The sequence below is a fragment of the Aspergillus puulaauensis genome, chromosome 4 (assembly GCF_016861865.1).
Source record: "Aspergillus puulaauensis MK2 DNA, chromosome 4, nearly complete sequence".
Lineage (NCBI taxonomy): Eukaryota > Fungi > Ascomycota > Eurotiomycetes > Eurotiales > Aspergillaceae > Aspergillus > Aspergillus puulaauensis.
In genome coordinates, this window is record NC_054860.1 from 2531496 (window position 1) to 2546630 (window position 15135).

Here is a 15135-nt window from a genome sequence, read left to right on the forward strand (position 1 = left end):
AAGAGTAATAAGACAAACATGATGCAATACTCCTACTATATGCTCCGTGAGAATCGATATAACAACCGCTGCGTAACTATGGCGTATCGAAGTTCGACCCGGCGTGAGAGAAATCATAGTTCTAGGTAAAACGACCACGTTTGCCGCCTCCAAATATATCTCGGTTATTGTTCATCCCAGCTATGTCAAAAAAATCGGGGAAATTATGCTTTCGTTTTGAGCCAATCCCAACGGGAGAATCGCGCGTTGAGTTTCGAGGACTTGGACGAGACAGATTACCGTGGCGGTTTTGTTGGCGAGAGTTTCGTGCAAGGACCGAGACTGCTGGCGACGTCTCACTCTGCGGTGACGGCGATGAGCTGTCCGAGTTGTGCATGTCCAGATCTTGCTCCTGAACTTGCGGGAAAGTCGGGCCAGCAGAGAAGGTGAAAACAGGAGCTCGGTCGAAAGTGGCGGGTTCGGAGGGTTGGGCGGCGGGTGTCGAGGGTGGTTGCTGGGGTGCGGCTTGTTCTTCCCGGTGGGGTGACGTGGACTTCGAAACCTGTCGAGGGGCTTCTGGCTCAGATGCCTCCTTACGTGGTACGGCAGGAGTAGCGCTTCTAGTTCTCTTCTCGGTCTCGTCGTCGTCGCTTGTATGAGCTAGGCCATCGCTCCGTTCCGTAGCCCACTGTCGAACCCGCCAACCCTCTCCATCAGTTAATCCGAGGTTCTCCCGGTCGAGAAAATGCAGCAAGTCTTCAATGGCTTCTTGGTATCCAGCCTGCCTGGCTTGTGATTCTGCGTACACGGCATTCTTGTAGAGATTTGTGACCGAAAGGGCGGCTGTTTTGAATTGTTGAAGGAGCTGCTCGGGGGGCTGTGGGCGGGGTGTCGAGCTTGGTAATGAGGTGTTGAGAGACCTCATGGAGTCCATGGCGGTTCTAGCTGCTGTAAAAGCAGCTATGTTTGGTGGTGGCCTTCTTGTTTATTTCGAGTGGGAATTTTCTCTTTTATTTCTCGGTACCGAGTTCACGGCAGGAGGGGTGTGAGTGAGTCGTAGTCGGGGAGGCGAATAAGCGATATAAACGCCGAAATAAAGAAAGGTCTTGAGGAAGCTGGTCGGGTAAATAATGGTACAGAGAAAGCTTTAAACAAACGCAAATCTCTGTGTCACAAAAGGACTATAGACCAAGACAAAAGCGATGTGTATGTGACGAGATCTTGGAACCAAGTTCGGTTTCTTTCTGCACCGGCCCTTTGTCATGGTAACGTGACCCACCGCGGGGAAACTTGTCTTCCGTGCGGAATGACTCAGCTCTGACCTAAGCAATTACCGCGTGCCTCCCGTCCAATGAGCGCGTCGCGACCGCTGTGTTCAACGAAATTCCATTATTATTTGCCATCCCAGCGCGACTCTCGTCCTCCGTTCTTTCACCCAAGCCTCCCGCCATCGTCGTCATTCACGCCCTCCTTGGCTTGGATAGCGCTCCGAGTTCCCTTTGTGCGGCCTTTGAATTCCGGACCTCAATCCCCCATCTTAACCCTCCAAACCCTACTTGTCCATTCCATACCTCCGCCGACGTCGAGCTATTAGATACCTTGCTATCACGCACCCAACCTTGAGATAATCATAACACCTTGCGCACGCTGCGCAGCCGACAACCATGGCGCCCGCACCTGTCGCAGCCTCCGATCCGCCCTCCCAGGCAGATACTCCTATGACAGACCCAAATGAAGAGCCGACGTCGGTGCCCGTGGACCCTTTGGACGCGAAGATGACGGTAGGTTGCGAAAAAGCATTATTACCCCCAAAACTATTGTCCCTCCATAACTCCTATTTGAATCCTCGCTGACTTGCTCAAGGGATACCAGGATACACCGGATTACACGGTAAACACCTGTCGCGACTTACTCAATATTCTGTTCCGAATTAACTAACTTGGTATTCTCTAGGACTCGGATACAAACCCGAACACAACTGCAAGCAGTGTTGCAGGTGACGCAATTTCATTGGATGGCCGAAGGCGAAGATCTGAGGCTTTCCAGATGAGAAAAAACATGTTCGGCAAGAAACACGGCTCCTTGAATGAGAATAAGGTTCGCAACACATGCACCCGTTTGAAAAAATGTCAACCCTTTTGTTAACACATCGACTACAGGAAGATGACTCGATTCGGAGATTCCGCTACCTCCTTGGGCTCACAGATCTTTTCCGTCATTTTATCGAAACGAACCCTAATCCCCGCATCAAAGAAATCATGGCCGAAATTGACAAACGGAATGCCGAAGAAGCAAAGGCGAAGCGGAAGGGCTCCTCGCGGTCAGGAGGTGCAGGCGGCGATCGGAGACGACGGACGGAACAGGAGGAAGATGCTGAACTTTTGAAGGATGAGAGGAGCGGTGGTCAGACCAACACAATTTTCCGAGATTCACCACCGTTCATTCATGGCGAAATGCGCGACTACCAAGTTGCTGGATTGAACTGGCTGGTTTCTTTGCATGAGAACGGCATTTCGGGGATTTTGGCAGATGAGATGGGTCTAGGCAAAACCCTTCAGACGATTTCGTTCCTCGGATATCTCCGGCACTTTTGCGATATTACTGGCCCTCATCTTGTCGCAGTTCCCAAATCCACTCTAGACAACTGGAAGCGAGAATTTCACAAGTGGACTCCCGAAGTCAATGTCCTTGTGTTACAGGGAGACAAGGAGGAGCGCCACAAGTTGATCAACGAGAGACTTCTGGATGAGGACTTCGATGTCTGCATTACTAGTTATGAAATGGTTCTCCGGGAAAAGTCACATCTGAAGAAGTTTGCCTGGGAGTATATCATTATTGACGAAGCGCACCGAATTAAGAACGAAGAATCGTCGCTCGCCCAGATAATTCGCGTTTTCAATTCCCGAAATCGTCTTTTAATTACTGGTACCCCGCTTCAGAACAACCTTCACGAACTTTGGGCTCTTCTCAATTTCTTGCTACCAGATGTTTTTGGTGATTCAGAGGCTTTTGACCAATGGTTCTCGAACCAAGATGCGGACCAGGATACCGTTGTGCAACAACTTCACCGTGTTTTACGGCCATTTTTGCTTCGTCGCGTGAAGAGCGACGTAGAGAAGAGTCTGCTTCCGAAGAAGGAAGTTAGCCTATACGTTCCCATGTCGAACATGCAGGTAAAATGGTATCAGAAGATTCTTGAGAAAGATATCGATGCTGTCAATGGTGCCGCTGGAAAGCGAGAGTCGAAGACACGTCTGCTGAACATCGTCATGCAATTGCGGAAATGCTGCAACCACCCCTACCTATTCGAAGGCGCGGAGCCAGGTCCCCCGTATACGACCGATGAACATCTTGTGGATAATGCCGGGAAAATGGTCATCCTTGACAAGCTTCTTACTCGTATGCAGGCTCAAGGAAGCCGAGTCCTCATTTTCTCCCAAATGAGCCGTGTTCTGGATATTTTGGAAGATTACTGTGTGTTCCGAGAGTACAATTATTGCCGCATTGACGGAACTACAGCTCACGAGGACCGAATTGCCGCGATTGATGACTATAACAAACCGGATTCCGAGAAGTTCATCTTCCTTCTAACCACGCGAGCTGGAGGGCTGGGCATCAACTTGACTAGTGCGGATATTGTTGTTCTTTACGACAGCGATTGGAATCCCCAAGCTGATTTACAGGCGATGGACCGTGCTCACCGTATCGGGCAGACGAAGCAGGTGGTTGTGTACAGGTTTATCACTGAATCGGCTATTGAAGAGAGGGTCTTGGAACGTGCAGCGCAAAAGCTGCGCTTGGATCAGCTTGTCATCCAACAAGGTCGTGCACAGCAACAAGCCAAGAACGCTGCTTCCAAGGAGGAGTTGCTTGGTATGATTCAACACGGAGCTGCCGAAATTTTCGGCAATGAGAGTGGGACGAAGACAATTGCGGAGGGTAAGGGACTCTCCGATGACGACATTGATGCAATTCTGCGTAAAGGTGAAGAACGAACGGCGGAGCTTAGCAAGAAATACGAAAAGCTGGGAATCGATGATCTACAGAAATTCAGCTCAGAGAGTGCGTACGAATGGAATGGAAAGGACTTCGCCGACAAGAAGAAAGATATTGGAATCAACTGGATCAACCCCGCAAAGCGTGAGAGGAAGGAGCAATTCTATTCCATCGACAAGTACTATCGTCAGGCTCTTGCTACCGGCGGACGCACAGCCGATCCCAAACCCAAGGTTCCTCGGGCACCGAAGCAGATTACCATTCATGACTGGCAATTTTTCCCACCCGGCCTTCAGGAACTTCAGGAGAAAGAGACTGCTTATTTCCACAAGGAAATTGGCTACAAGGCTCCTATTCCCGAAGGTCCAGAGGAGGAACTCAGCGAGCGTGAAGCTGAACGTGACCTGGAGCAGCAGGAGATTGATAACGCCGTGCCCCTAACGGAAGATGAACAAGCAAAGAAAACACAAATGTCAGAGGAAGGCTTCTCAAACTGGAACCGTCGTGATTTCCAACAGTTCGTCAACGGGTCCGCCAAATTTGGCCGCACTGACTACGTCGGGATTGCGACTGAGGTTGACAGCAAGGAGCCAGAAGAAATCGAGGAGTACGCAGAGGTATTCTGGAAGCGATACACTGAGATCCAGGACTACCCCAAGTATCTCCGTGTCATTGACCAGGGTGAAGAGAAGCTCCGGAAAATGGGCCACCAGCGCAAGATGCTCCGGAAGAAGATGGAGATGTACCGTGTGCCGATCCAGCAACTCAAGATCAACTACACCGTCTCGACTACTAACAAGAAGGTCTACACGGAAGAGGAGGATCGTTTCCTGCTCGTGATGCTTGATAAATACGGCGTCGACGGCGAGGGCTTGTACGACAAGATCCGCGACGAGGTCCGCGAATCACCGCTCTTCCGCTTCGATTGGTTCTTCCTCAGCCGAACGCCAGTTGAGATCGGTCGCCGCTGCACCACATTACTGAACACAGTTGCCAAGGAGTTCGAACCAGACAGCGGCAAGGCAAACGGCCGTGGCCGTGACCGTGACGACGATGAAGTGGAAAATGAAGACGAGGCACCGGCAAAGAAGAAGACCAAGGGTGCAGTGGTAAGTTTACTTCCTATATCCCCGCCCTAGCCCTCATCGCTAACACAAGAAACCAAACAGAACAAGCAAGTTAAAGCCGTTAAAGGCAGCAAGGCAAACTCAGCTTCCACATCGCGGGCCTCCTCGACAGCACCCTCTAAATCAAGAGGTCGGAAGAAGTGAAGCGTTGATTAGCAAATGCTGTCACTTTATCAACATAACATAATATCCATCTATTGTGTACTATTGTATGGTGATTTTTGGCGAAAATCCTTTCAGTTATAAGGAAGAAAGAAAGAAAGAAAGAGCACTGGACGTCCTCTCTTGGACTGAACGGTGGTTTTGTGGGCCTGTTTAGTGCCAACCAACACACAGTACTTTCAGTACTAATGTACTAACTACATGTCTTCTATACTATCGGGTCGCGGCGTTGGCTAAGGTTAGATGCAGGTGCTACTGGTTACTACTTAAGTACTTGCTATTGTTTTTGTTCCACTTACTTTTTTTTCTTCTCTGGTCTATTCTAATTATGTATGTTTTCATTTTTCTTTCCTTTTTTCCCCCTCAATATTTACTGTTGCACGGTTCCTCGCTTAGGGAAAAGCAATAGACATATTACAAAACCTTATCCTGGGAGTACGAACGTAGTCAGGCCTGAGGACGTGTTCCATTACAGTAATATAAATAATCGAACCCTCGACCATAAAAATAGTCAACATCCACAGACTATATATAAGACTACTATTAAGAATATACATTGACAGTCAGGGACGTAAAATATAACACAATCCAAGAAGTCGTATTTAAACCATATAAACACACATTATTTCACTTATTCAAGGGGGGACATGTAGATAGCAATCAATGGTGATAAGAGCGAGAGTGTACATATTTCATCCGATTTGGTATCCTAAATAGCTCAGAGCTTTGAGCTCCGGTGTTCGAGAATCTTCATGACGAGATAGGCCACTGAGAAAGGTGAGTATATATCCATGAATCAAACAGAATGATAAGAAGAGAGAAGTAAATAGGGAGATGGAACGATTAATATTAACTAGGTAGGATGGTGATTCGGTCTTTGTTCAATGGCAAGAAATGAAAAAGGGGGTATTTGTAAACATCACAAACATTACAAACGTATATGGTATATGAAAATAATTGGTCAAGAAGAAAATGTATACCGAAAAAAAAAGAATGTGCAAGTAAAGGAGCCAGGAAGCGTCGATTCACTCACCAGCAGCAACAACAGCAGCACGGCTAGCGCCGGCTTTAGCTGATCCTCCGCCGAGTGTGAGGATGAAACGAAGCAAGCCGAAGCGGATCTTACGGCCGGAGCGGTCGAAGTCAGGAGCCTGAACACTGGCGGCCTTGAACTTGTTCAGCTTTCCGGCATACGGCGGGTACCGGATAGCCAAAATAGACTCGAGCCAGCCGGGGCTGCTTGTGATTGTGCGACGGTGCACAAAGACATCAAAGCTGGTGCGGCCACGGTACGCACCGTAGCCACTTTCACCGACACCACCGAATGGAAGGGTGGGGATGTGCAGAGCAGCGTCGTTGACGGAGACACCACCGGAGCGGGTCTTAGAAAGGACTGACGAGGGGGTTAGTTAAACACGCATATAAATAGAATAGTTGTCTATTGGGAACATACTCTTCTCGGTGTCGGCCTTGGATCCGAACGGGTAGAGACCTAGGGGTGTGCTTTGGATGTTGTTTGCAATGTTGACGGCCTCGTCAAGGTTGTCAACGGGAAGAATGGGGATGAGAGGACCGAAGCTCTCTTGGACGAGCATGGAGTCGTCGGGAGACTCAACCTGGACAACAGTAGGCTCAATGAAGAGATCCTTCTCGTCCATGGTGCCACCCATAAGGATCTTGCCCTGAGAGTTATCAATCATCCCCTTCAGGCGGTGGAAGGCGCCCTCGTTGACAATGCGAGAGTAATCTGGGGAGGCCTTGGCTCCGCGAGGATAGAATTCCTTGTACGCCTTCTTGAACTCATCGACCACAGCGGGTACGAGACTCCTGTCAACGAGTAAGTAGTTCTGAGACGTGCAAACCTGACCAGCATTCATAAGCTTGCCCCAGAGCATTCTTCGGGCGACTAGCCTAGGGTTTGCAGACTTGGTGACAATGGCAGGGTTGATACCACCCAACTCCAGTACCACGGGGGTCAAGTGGGGAGCAGCTGCCTTTGCGATGATACGACCAACGGAGGCACCACCGGTGAAGAAGATCTTATCCCATCGCTCTGAGAGCAGAGCCTGAGTTTCGGGGACGGCACCCTGGACGAAGGCGTAGCAGGATGGGTCGAGCGAGGACTCGATAATCTTCTGCATGACGACGGCGCTCCTGGGGGCATTCTCACTCGGCTTTATCACGACAGTGTTTCCGGCGGCGATGGCACCGAGGACAGGACCAAGAGTCAACTGGAAGGGGAAGTTGAAGGCACTATCAGGTACAGTTAGAACGGGCACAAATGCGCAAACAGGAGGAAAGTATATCGCACCCAATCACCAGAACGGTACCAAGAGGGTCCTTGCGGATCTTGGGGTTCATGAACTTGAAGGTGAGATCAATATCATCGGCCTTCTCATCCTTCACCCATTTGTGAAGGTTCTTCGAGATGAAAACGATGTCATTTTCCAACCAAACGCTTTCACCGACTTCTGACTCGAACCGGGGCTTTCGGAGGTCGAGGCGGAGGGCTTCAATGATTTGCTGCTCGTGGTCCTTGATGCTATCGAAAGAGCATTGGGGTCAGCCAGGCTGCGACCGGAGGAGTGTGGAGAAACTCACGCCCAGTAGAGCTTTCGAAGCTGGACAAGCCTAAACTCGACGTCTCTGGTCTTGTGCTCCAAAAATGTCTTCTTCACGCGAGCGACCCGTTCCTGGATCTCGTCGATCGGAGTGTACTGGAGCTCGGGGATGTCGGTGGCACCCATTGTGGTGGAATCGATAGGGGGGTGATTATAAAGGCGGCCTTAGATCCCTGGCAGATGAGGGTTGGACAAGGAGAGGGAGACGAGAAGAGCAGCGCATATCACTCTTCAGGGCCATTGGAGCGGCACATGCGCAGAAGCTGTGCCTTCCCCTCGTTGGGAGCTCGACTGGCCGAGGTTAGGGGAGGCGCCCGCTGATTGGCTGCTGCCACTGCCTCGCAAGGACTGCCCCAAGAGTTAAGGTTAGGTAAGTCTGGACCTCTTGTAGCTATTAACTTAGTTTACTAGCGATTTATAATAATGCATTAGTTAGTGAGTTAACAAACTTCACCGATGCCGGAGGAATCAATTCTGGGGAAGATCAGCTCTGCAGATTGCAGAATCACAATGCGGAGTGCATTGCTTGCATACTTCCTCTGTATACGACGGAATAATTCCCCTGCTCGCTCTCCATCCTTTGTTCTGATGAGAAATAGTCCACGATGATAAATCCAGATGACTGATGGATGACTGATGTCCCCGGGTCTCGAATCCGCAACAATATTCGGAGTAGACGGCACTGGTGAGTCGTGACTGGAGTGGTCCACCTATAAGTGCCCCGCAAATTCGACTGACAGCCAGGCACCCCAAAAAATCTGTATACTATCGCTGCCAATATATATTGCACATACTTCATATCCCCATATATATAATGCCACCCCGCTATACCCCAGATCAACTAGAAGCCTACCTGCAGCGCATCGGATACGCAAACTCCACCGGCGGAACAGGACTCACCCGACTGCAACAACTTCACCAATCTATCCAAGAGGATGCGTTGAGTGCTCTGGCAGACCTCCAACGCCGTCATCTAGGCTCAATCCCATGGGGCAATTCGGCTATCCACTACTCGCAGCATCACAGCATCTCTACCCACCCATCTGCGGTGTTTGAGAAGCTGGTTGTTCGCCGCCTGGATGGATATTGCATGGAGAACACCAACTTGTTCTATGTTGTTCTCCTGTCGCTTGGCTACCAGGTTTATCCTTCCGCGGGGAGAGTATCGAGTGCAGCAGCAGATCCTAAGAATGCTGGGCCAGACGCTCGATATGGTGCTCTGTATGTTTCTTTCCGCACATTGCCGTTTCTCATTGCTAACAAATGCGCAGAGGACACATGGTGATTATAGTAACAGTCGATAACAAGAAATATATGGTATGTAATGAATGCCTGAGATGAAAAAAGTCAACTAATATCCCAAGGTCGACGTGGGCTTCGGCAACAACGTGCCAACCAGGCCTCTGCCACTCGAAGAGAATACCACTACAGTCAACATTGCCCCGACGGATATGCGGCTGGTTAAAGAGGCTCTCCCAGAAGCAGTGGATAAAAGCCAAAAGTTCTGGATCTATCAAATTAGATTTGATCCTGAGAGCAATTGGGCGCCGCTATACGCATTTTCTGAGGTCGAATTCCTCCCCCAGGACTTTGGCGTGCTGAATTTCGCAACCAACAAGCTGCCGAGTAGCTGGTTTACGCAGAAGGTTGTCACGGTTCAGCATATTCTTGACGCGGCAGGGAGTGATATTGAGGGGTTGTACATTATGGCCGGGAAGGAAGTGAAAGTGCGGACTAATGGGAAGACAGAGGTTGTACAGGAGTTACAGAACGAGGAAGATAGAGTGGGCGCTCTAGAGAAGTGGTTTGGCATTAAACTCTTGGATTATGAAGCCGCAGGGATCCAGGGCCTAGGGTCTGAGCTGAGATAGTCCATTTCACATGCAGTTGAGTTCTTCTAGCGGCATAACATAGATCTCGTCAGGGCCACAGTTCAATTACAATACATTGCGAAGGTTGCAAAAGCAGCTATTAAATCTATATAGTTTACAGAGAAAAGATCTTTATCAAACCGATGACGGAGTGTGTCTGGAACACGCTCAATCCACCCGCCCGATCCTCGGCTATTCGAGGAGCTTCAAGTATACCAGCAACCCGCGATCTACAGCCACTCTCTCTTCTACAATTGAAATCTCACTCTTGTCCAATACCTGATGGAACCGACGCGTCTCCTTTCTAGAACTTTGTATCATCTTCGCCCAACAGTCACTTGTCGATATCCCTTCAAATACCAGCTCTTTCCCTTCCCCGCTTTCCCCGCATCGCGCGCAATGTCGACCTCCATCCAAGCGAAACTGGACACTCTCCGCAACTATTCTGCCTGTGATGTATGGTATAGTATCCAAACAGGTCTAGATCGCAGACTAACTCTTGTCTTTTTTGATAGGTATCCGACGCCCTCCTCAAACTCCAGAAACCCACCCCGGGTTCTGCCCCGCGGGCAGGCCATCTAGCTGACTTCAGTAAGCTTTATTTCACCTACATCTAGGTATATCTCAATTAGTGGTCTAACAGAAACACTACCTAGCTCCCTTCTCCCCCACAATTGGCCGCAACACCACAACACCCAAAATCATCGCCCCAGCCTCAACCATAAAATTCATCCCCAAATCCTCAAGCCCACCAGAATCCACCCCCGAACCCAACACCTTCCCAGCAGGGAAGCATTGGGTCGACTGCACGGAGCCCGGCACAATCGTAATAATCGAACAGCCAGCCGGGCAGCACTGCGCCGTCGTCGGTGGGATCATGGCCGTGCGCATGAAGAGTCTCGGCATCGAGGGTGTCGTTGTGAATGGGCGAATTCGCGACCTCTCTGAGATCCATGCGGCCAGTTTGCCGGTTTGGGCAAAGGGGACGTCTACGGTGGGTACTGGGGCGGAGGCGAAGGCTGGTCTGAGGAATGTGAAGATTGATGTTGGGGGCGTGGACGTTGAGCCGGTATGTCTTTTTCTTTCTTTCTTGCAGTTGTGGCTTGACCGAGTTAGGCTGATTGAACTTCTGCAGGGTGATATCATCTTCTGTGACCCGTTAGAAGGCGTTGTTGCTATTCCGCGTGATCTGCTCGACCAGGTCCTTGAGACTATGCCGAAGCTTATTGCTATGGATGACAAGGTGAAGGAGGCCGTTGAGCAGGGATCCAGCGTTCAGGATGCTTTCAAGAAATTCCGTGGTTAATTCAGACAGTGCGCAAGCTTGATTTGTGGGTACTATATTGGTAGTTTTGGAGGATAGGTAAATAAATACTTCTGAATAGTTCTTCATGGATATTGACTTGGGGTTTCTGGTAATGATTCTTGCTTGGTAAAGATAGTTGTTCTCGACAAAGAGTTCTAGTAGTAGAATATCATAATCCTCGCTCCTTCCACAACAGTGGTTTACATCTTATCTACAGACATAGATCTGACGAAACGAATATGTTCACATAACATACAATACATACATACAACCTCAATATACACTATATCATCGCTGCATTACAAACAAAGAGAAGTATTAAAAAACAGGAGGGAATCTAATGAATGATGCCAGCTCATTTTCTACTCCCTGACCCAGACAGCAGCCATACCCATACCAGTACCAACACACATGCTGGTAACACCGATCTTCTTATCCGTGCGCTTCAGCTCCGTCATCAGCGTGCTGATCTGGCGCGCACCCGTGCAACCAAGCGGGTGTCCGAATGCAATGGCACCACCCTTGGGGTTGATCTTCTCCTGGGGAATTCCGAGCTCGTTGACACACCAGACGCACTGGGAAGCAAAAGCCTCGTTGATCTCAAAGATGTCGACGTCGTCCTTGGTGATGCCGGCCTTCTCGAGGGCAACGGGGATGGCCTTCCATGGGCCAACACCCATGAGCAGGGGCTTGACACCGACAACGCTGGCAGATGCGAACTTGCCGATGATCTTCTGGCCGAGGCGCTCGGCGGTGGAGCGCTTCATGAGGAGCACGGCAGCGGCGCCGTCAGAGATCTGAGAGGCGTTACCGGTGTGGATGGAACCGTCCTTGGCGAAGGCAGGGCGGATCTTGCCGAGAGACTCAGCGGTGATACCCTCGCGGATACCATCGTCGGCCTTGACGGTGATGGTCTTCTCCTCATCGGTCTTGGGGTCGGTCCACTTGACATCCAGAGGGAGGATCTCCTCGTTGAACAGGCCGGCCTTTTGAGCCTTGAGGGCCTTCTGGTATGAAGAGGCGGCGAAGGCATCCTGGGAGGCGCGGGAGATGTTGCGGTCCTTGGCCATGTTCTCGGATAGAACACCCATAGGGACCTTGCAGTTAGCGGACTCTTCGTGGTTCTCGAGCAGATCAGAGAATTCGGTGACGGCACCAGGGCTATAATATATCAAAGTCAGCCATGTCGCGCTTCAACAATGGCGGGTATACACGTGCTACTTACCCGTACTGAGAAGACATGCTCTCAACACCAGCACCGATACCAACATCGATCATGCCAGACTTGATAGCATTGGCAATATCCACAATAGCCTGAAGACCGCTAGAGCACTGACGGTTCAGACCCTTGACGGCTGTGGATTCAGGGAAACCAGCCACGAGAGCGGCAGCACGGAACTCCGTAGCACCACCACCAGGGGCAAGGACGGTACCGACTGAGATATCCTCGACAAGGTTAGGGTCGATGCCGCTGCGGTTAATCACACCCTTGAAAACACCAGTGAGAATATCAGCGGCGGCGGTGTCCTTGAAGCCACCCTTGCCGCCTTTGGTGAGAGCGCTGCGGAGCGCGCATGTTACGACGATGTCGTCGGGGTTCTTATCTGTGATCGCGGAAGATCCCTTGGGAGCCCCGATGTGGGAAGCCACCTGAGTTAAACGCTGCTGAGCTGGAAACAGAAAGTCCGCGGTTAACACCAGCCTTCAGGACAGAGAGAGGAATAGAGCTTACCACCAGACATGATGACGTCAATTTATATGGATGTAGGAGAGAGGATATGCAAAGGAAGATGCAGTACAAAGAAACAACCAGGGGATAGGATAAGATTGAAGGGGATGTCAAACACAGGCAGCGCTCCTTTTTTTATAACCGACAAGAAGCCAACCAAGAGCTTGTGGTCCCTGGGTCTGCTGGAGTGATTATGTATCCATCCTGTGAAAATGCCGAGGTCTGTGGATCATTGTTGTTCCGGGGCTGAAAGTCACGAGATCTTAAATGAAGCGAGGAATTCATGTGAAGATGATCATCTGGAGTCTCCGAGTTTCTGCTTGCGCCTATCGGAGGAGAGTCCCTTTTCGGTGGTGGCCTGAATCTGGTCGCTGTCGGTCAGAGTCGAATTCCCGAGTTTGGCCTCCTGACATCACTTTGATGAAGATGCCGAGTCCTTGTATATCCGTTCTCCTGTACCCTGATTAGTCGGGGGTTTCTCTGTTGCTGGTCGCAGTCTTGTTATCGATAATGCCGTACATCAGCTGGATCGGTTTCTCTGGACATTCTCCATTTCATCAAAGACGACCTGTACATATGGCATCATCAAAGATATCCCAGATTTGGGCTCCAGTTTCCAGTGCGATGCCCCTTAACCCAGGAAGTGTCCCTGGCTGCGCTATATAGCTGGGCGGAAGAGCTGTGAGAAGCTCGTGGAAAGTTCGGATCATTCATTCTGTCCCGGTCATATCTGAGAAATGTAATATTTAAAACCAGAGCCAACGGGTCCATGTCATGAATCCAGAACAGGATCTATACAAGAGCCTTGGTGTTGCTGCAATGCGGTGGCTGACGTAACCGGCTAGCTCGGTGCGGTCTTCCGAAAAATAAACTCCATCATTCAAACAATACTTCCAAGCCTCTTCCTTATCATTCAACAGCCCCAACAATGCGCAGGTTACCAACAATCTCAATATTTGCTGCCTTGCCAGCGCGACCAAGTCCATCATGCTCCCCTTTCGCCATTACAAGCAGACTCCAACCGCATCTCCGCTCCGCATTTGTACGTTCATCGGCCCTCTCGCGCCAACCAACCAACCACCATTAAACTAACCACGACATACCAGAACCCCAACCCGCAAATACCAACCATCTATAGACCCTTCTCGCACACACCTACTATCTCAAACTCCAACTCCCCCTTCCGCCTCTCCTCCACGCCCCAATCCACACCACCACCACCACCACCCACCGACCCGGACTCCGAATTCCCAGATAATGACGGCGAATACTACAGCCCCTACAAGCCAAAGCGCCAATGGCCACCAGATATGTCCAAACTATCCCCGAAACACCAGTTCCGGCTTGAGCGCAAATACCGCCGGCGCGCGGCGCTCAAGTACGCGCGCCCGACGTGGTCCAAGGCGACTAGGTTGGTGCAGTGGGGGACTATTGGGTGTATGTATTGACATTCCTTTTGATATGACTACTACTACTGCGCTCGTCGTTTCGGCGCGAGTACAGTTTCGGCGCTTGTATGTGGCTGGGTTTGCTAACGTGCGCGCTATGCAACAGTCGTTATTTTATACGCCCTATTGTTCATGGAGTGGGATGAGAGAGGCGGGAAGCCAATCGAGGAGGTATGTATACGCACGCACCCTTTTACTTCCTTTTGCGCGGGTTTCGATTGGTTGTCTAACGAACTGGGTCTGCACAGTTCCGTGAATATATCTTCGGTACCTTGAAGGGAGCATTCTCGGCTCCTCCATCTCAAGTGTCTATGAGGCGTTCGGAGGATTCAACGCGGGAGTCAGATTCTTAGATATCTAACTAGTGAACTTCGTGCATATATTCTTCGCATTTAGCATTGTTGGCAGTTTATTCTGCTCTGTATATTATGCATATCTTTTTTTCAAGATTATGAGACTTTCCCATGCATTGTACTAAATGGAGTAGGCTATAAAGTAAAGGCTGCAAGGTCAAATTCCTCATATTAACAAACTGTTAACTATTTACTGAATCCATACACTGTGTAACCTTACCCACTACGTACAACAAACCAATAAGCCAAGTAAGTCATGAGCGAACAATTCAGTCTAGCGAGACATATGCAACGCAACGCAACGCAACTTAGCGCAATACCGAGAAACGTCATATCAAAAGTCATAATGTCTGTTCAAGAGTGTGAGCCTGAAGAGAGAAATCGAGAGATAAAGAGAGCAGAAAAAGGCGCCCCGTTACTTCATAAAAGTCATTTCGCCATGGCCGGAACGGAAAACGGAAGAAAGAAAAGGAATAGGAAGAGAGATGCACCCAAAAACGCCAAAATGCCAACGCCATTTCCCCGAGATGAGTGAGATGTCAT

General features: G+C 50.0%; 7 protein-coding genes across 7 annotated transcripts; 4 read left to right on the plus strand and 3 right to left on the minus strand.

Annotated features, from left to right (window-relative positions):
* Nucleotides 1-121: 121 nt before the first annotated feature.
* Nucleotides 122-913, minus strand: APUU_41012A (uncharacterized protein; the record flags this gene model as incomplete). The annotated part of the gene is made up of 1 exon (XM_041704147.1): nt 122-913. The coding sequence occupies one exon, from the start codon at nt 911-913 to the stop codon at nt 122-124; it is 792 nt and encodes a 263-aa protein (XP_041556762.1).
* A 730-nt stretch (nt 914-1643) lies between these two features.
* APUU_41013S (putative SNF2 family helicase/ATPase) lies at nt 1644-5246 on the plus strand (the record flags this gene model as incomplete). Its single annotated transcript, XM_041704148.1, has 5 exons — nt 1644-1760; nt 1843-1869; nt 1933-2076; nt 2139-5084; nt 5145-5246. 5 exons carry the CDS (start codon nt 1644-1646, stop codon nt 5244-5246), a joined length of 3336 nt encoding a protein of 1111 aa, XP_041556763.1.
* Nucleotides 5247-5982: 736 nt separating this feature from the next.
* Nucleotides 5983-8011, minus strand: APUU_41014A (hexadecenal dehydrogenase; the record flags this gene model as incomplete). Its single annotated transcript, XM_041704149.1, has 5 exons — nt 5983-6032; nt 6298-6657; nt 6718-7517; nt 7576-7806; nt 7866-8011. 5 exons carry the CDS (start codon nt 8009-8011, stop codon nt 5983-5985), a joined length of 1587 nt encoding a protein of 528 aa, XP_041556764.1.
* A 688-nt stretch (nt 8012-8699) lies between these two features.
* Nucleotides 8700-9756, plus strand: NAT1_2 (arylamine N-acetyltransferase family protein; the record flags this gene model as incomplete). Its single annotated transcript, XM_041704150.1, has 3 exons — nt 8700-9106; nt 9157-9202; nt 9250-9756. The coding sequence occupies 3 exons, from the start codon at nt 8700-8702 to the stop codon at nt 9754-9756; spliced, it is 960 nt and encodes a 319-aa protein (XP_041556765.1).
* Nucleotides 9757-10038: 282 nt separating this feature from the next.
* On the plus strand, nt 10039-11062 carry APUU_41016S (RraA family protein; the record flags this gene model as incomplete). The annotated part of the gene is made up of 4 exons (XM_041704153.1): nt 10039-10212; nt 10272-10347; nt 10413-10825; nt 10892-11062. The coding sequence occupies 4 exons, from the start codon at nt 10039-10041 to the stop codon at nt 11060-11062; spliced, it is 834 nt and encodes a 277-aa protein (XP_041556766.1).
* A 362-nt stretch (nt 11063-11424) lies between these two features.
* POT1 (3-ketoacyl-coA thiolase peroxisomal A precursor) lies at nt 11425-12804 on the minus strand (the record flags this gene model as incomplete). The annotated part of the gene is made up of 3 exons (XM_041704154.1): nt 11425-12223; nt 12288-12732; nt 12795-12804. 3 exons carry the CDS (start codon nt 12802-12804, stop codon nt 11425-11427), a joined length of 1254 nt encoding a protein of 417 aa, XP_041556767.1.
* Nucleotides 12805-13719: 915 nt separating this feature from the next.
* APUU_41018S (uncharacterized protein) lies at nt 13720-14592 on the plus strand (the record flags this gene model as incomplete). Its single annotated transcript, XM_041704155.1, has 4 exons — nt 13720-13833; nt 13898-14228; nt 14346-14410; nt 14488-14592. The coding sequence occupies 4 exons, from the start codon at nt 13720-13722 to the stop codon at nt 14590-14592; spliced, it is 615 nt and encodes a 204-aa protein (XP_041556768.1).
* Nucleotides 14593-15135: the final 543 nt, after the last annotated feature.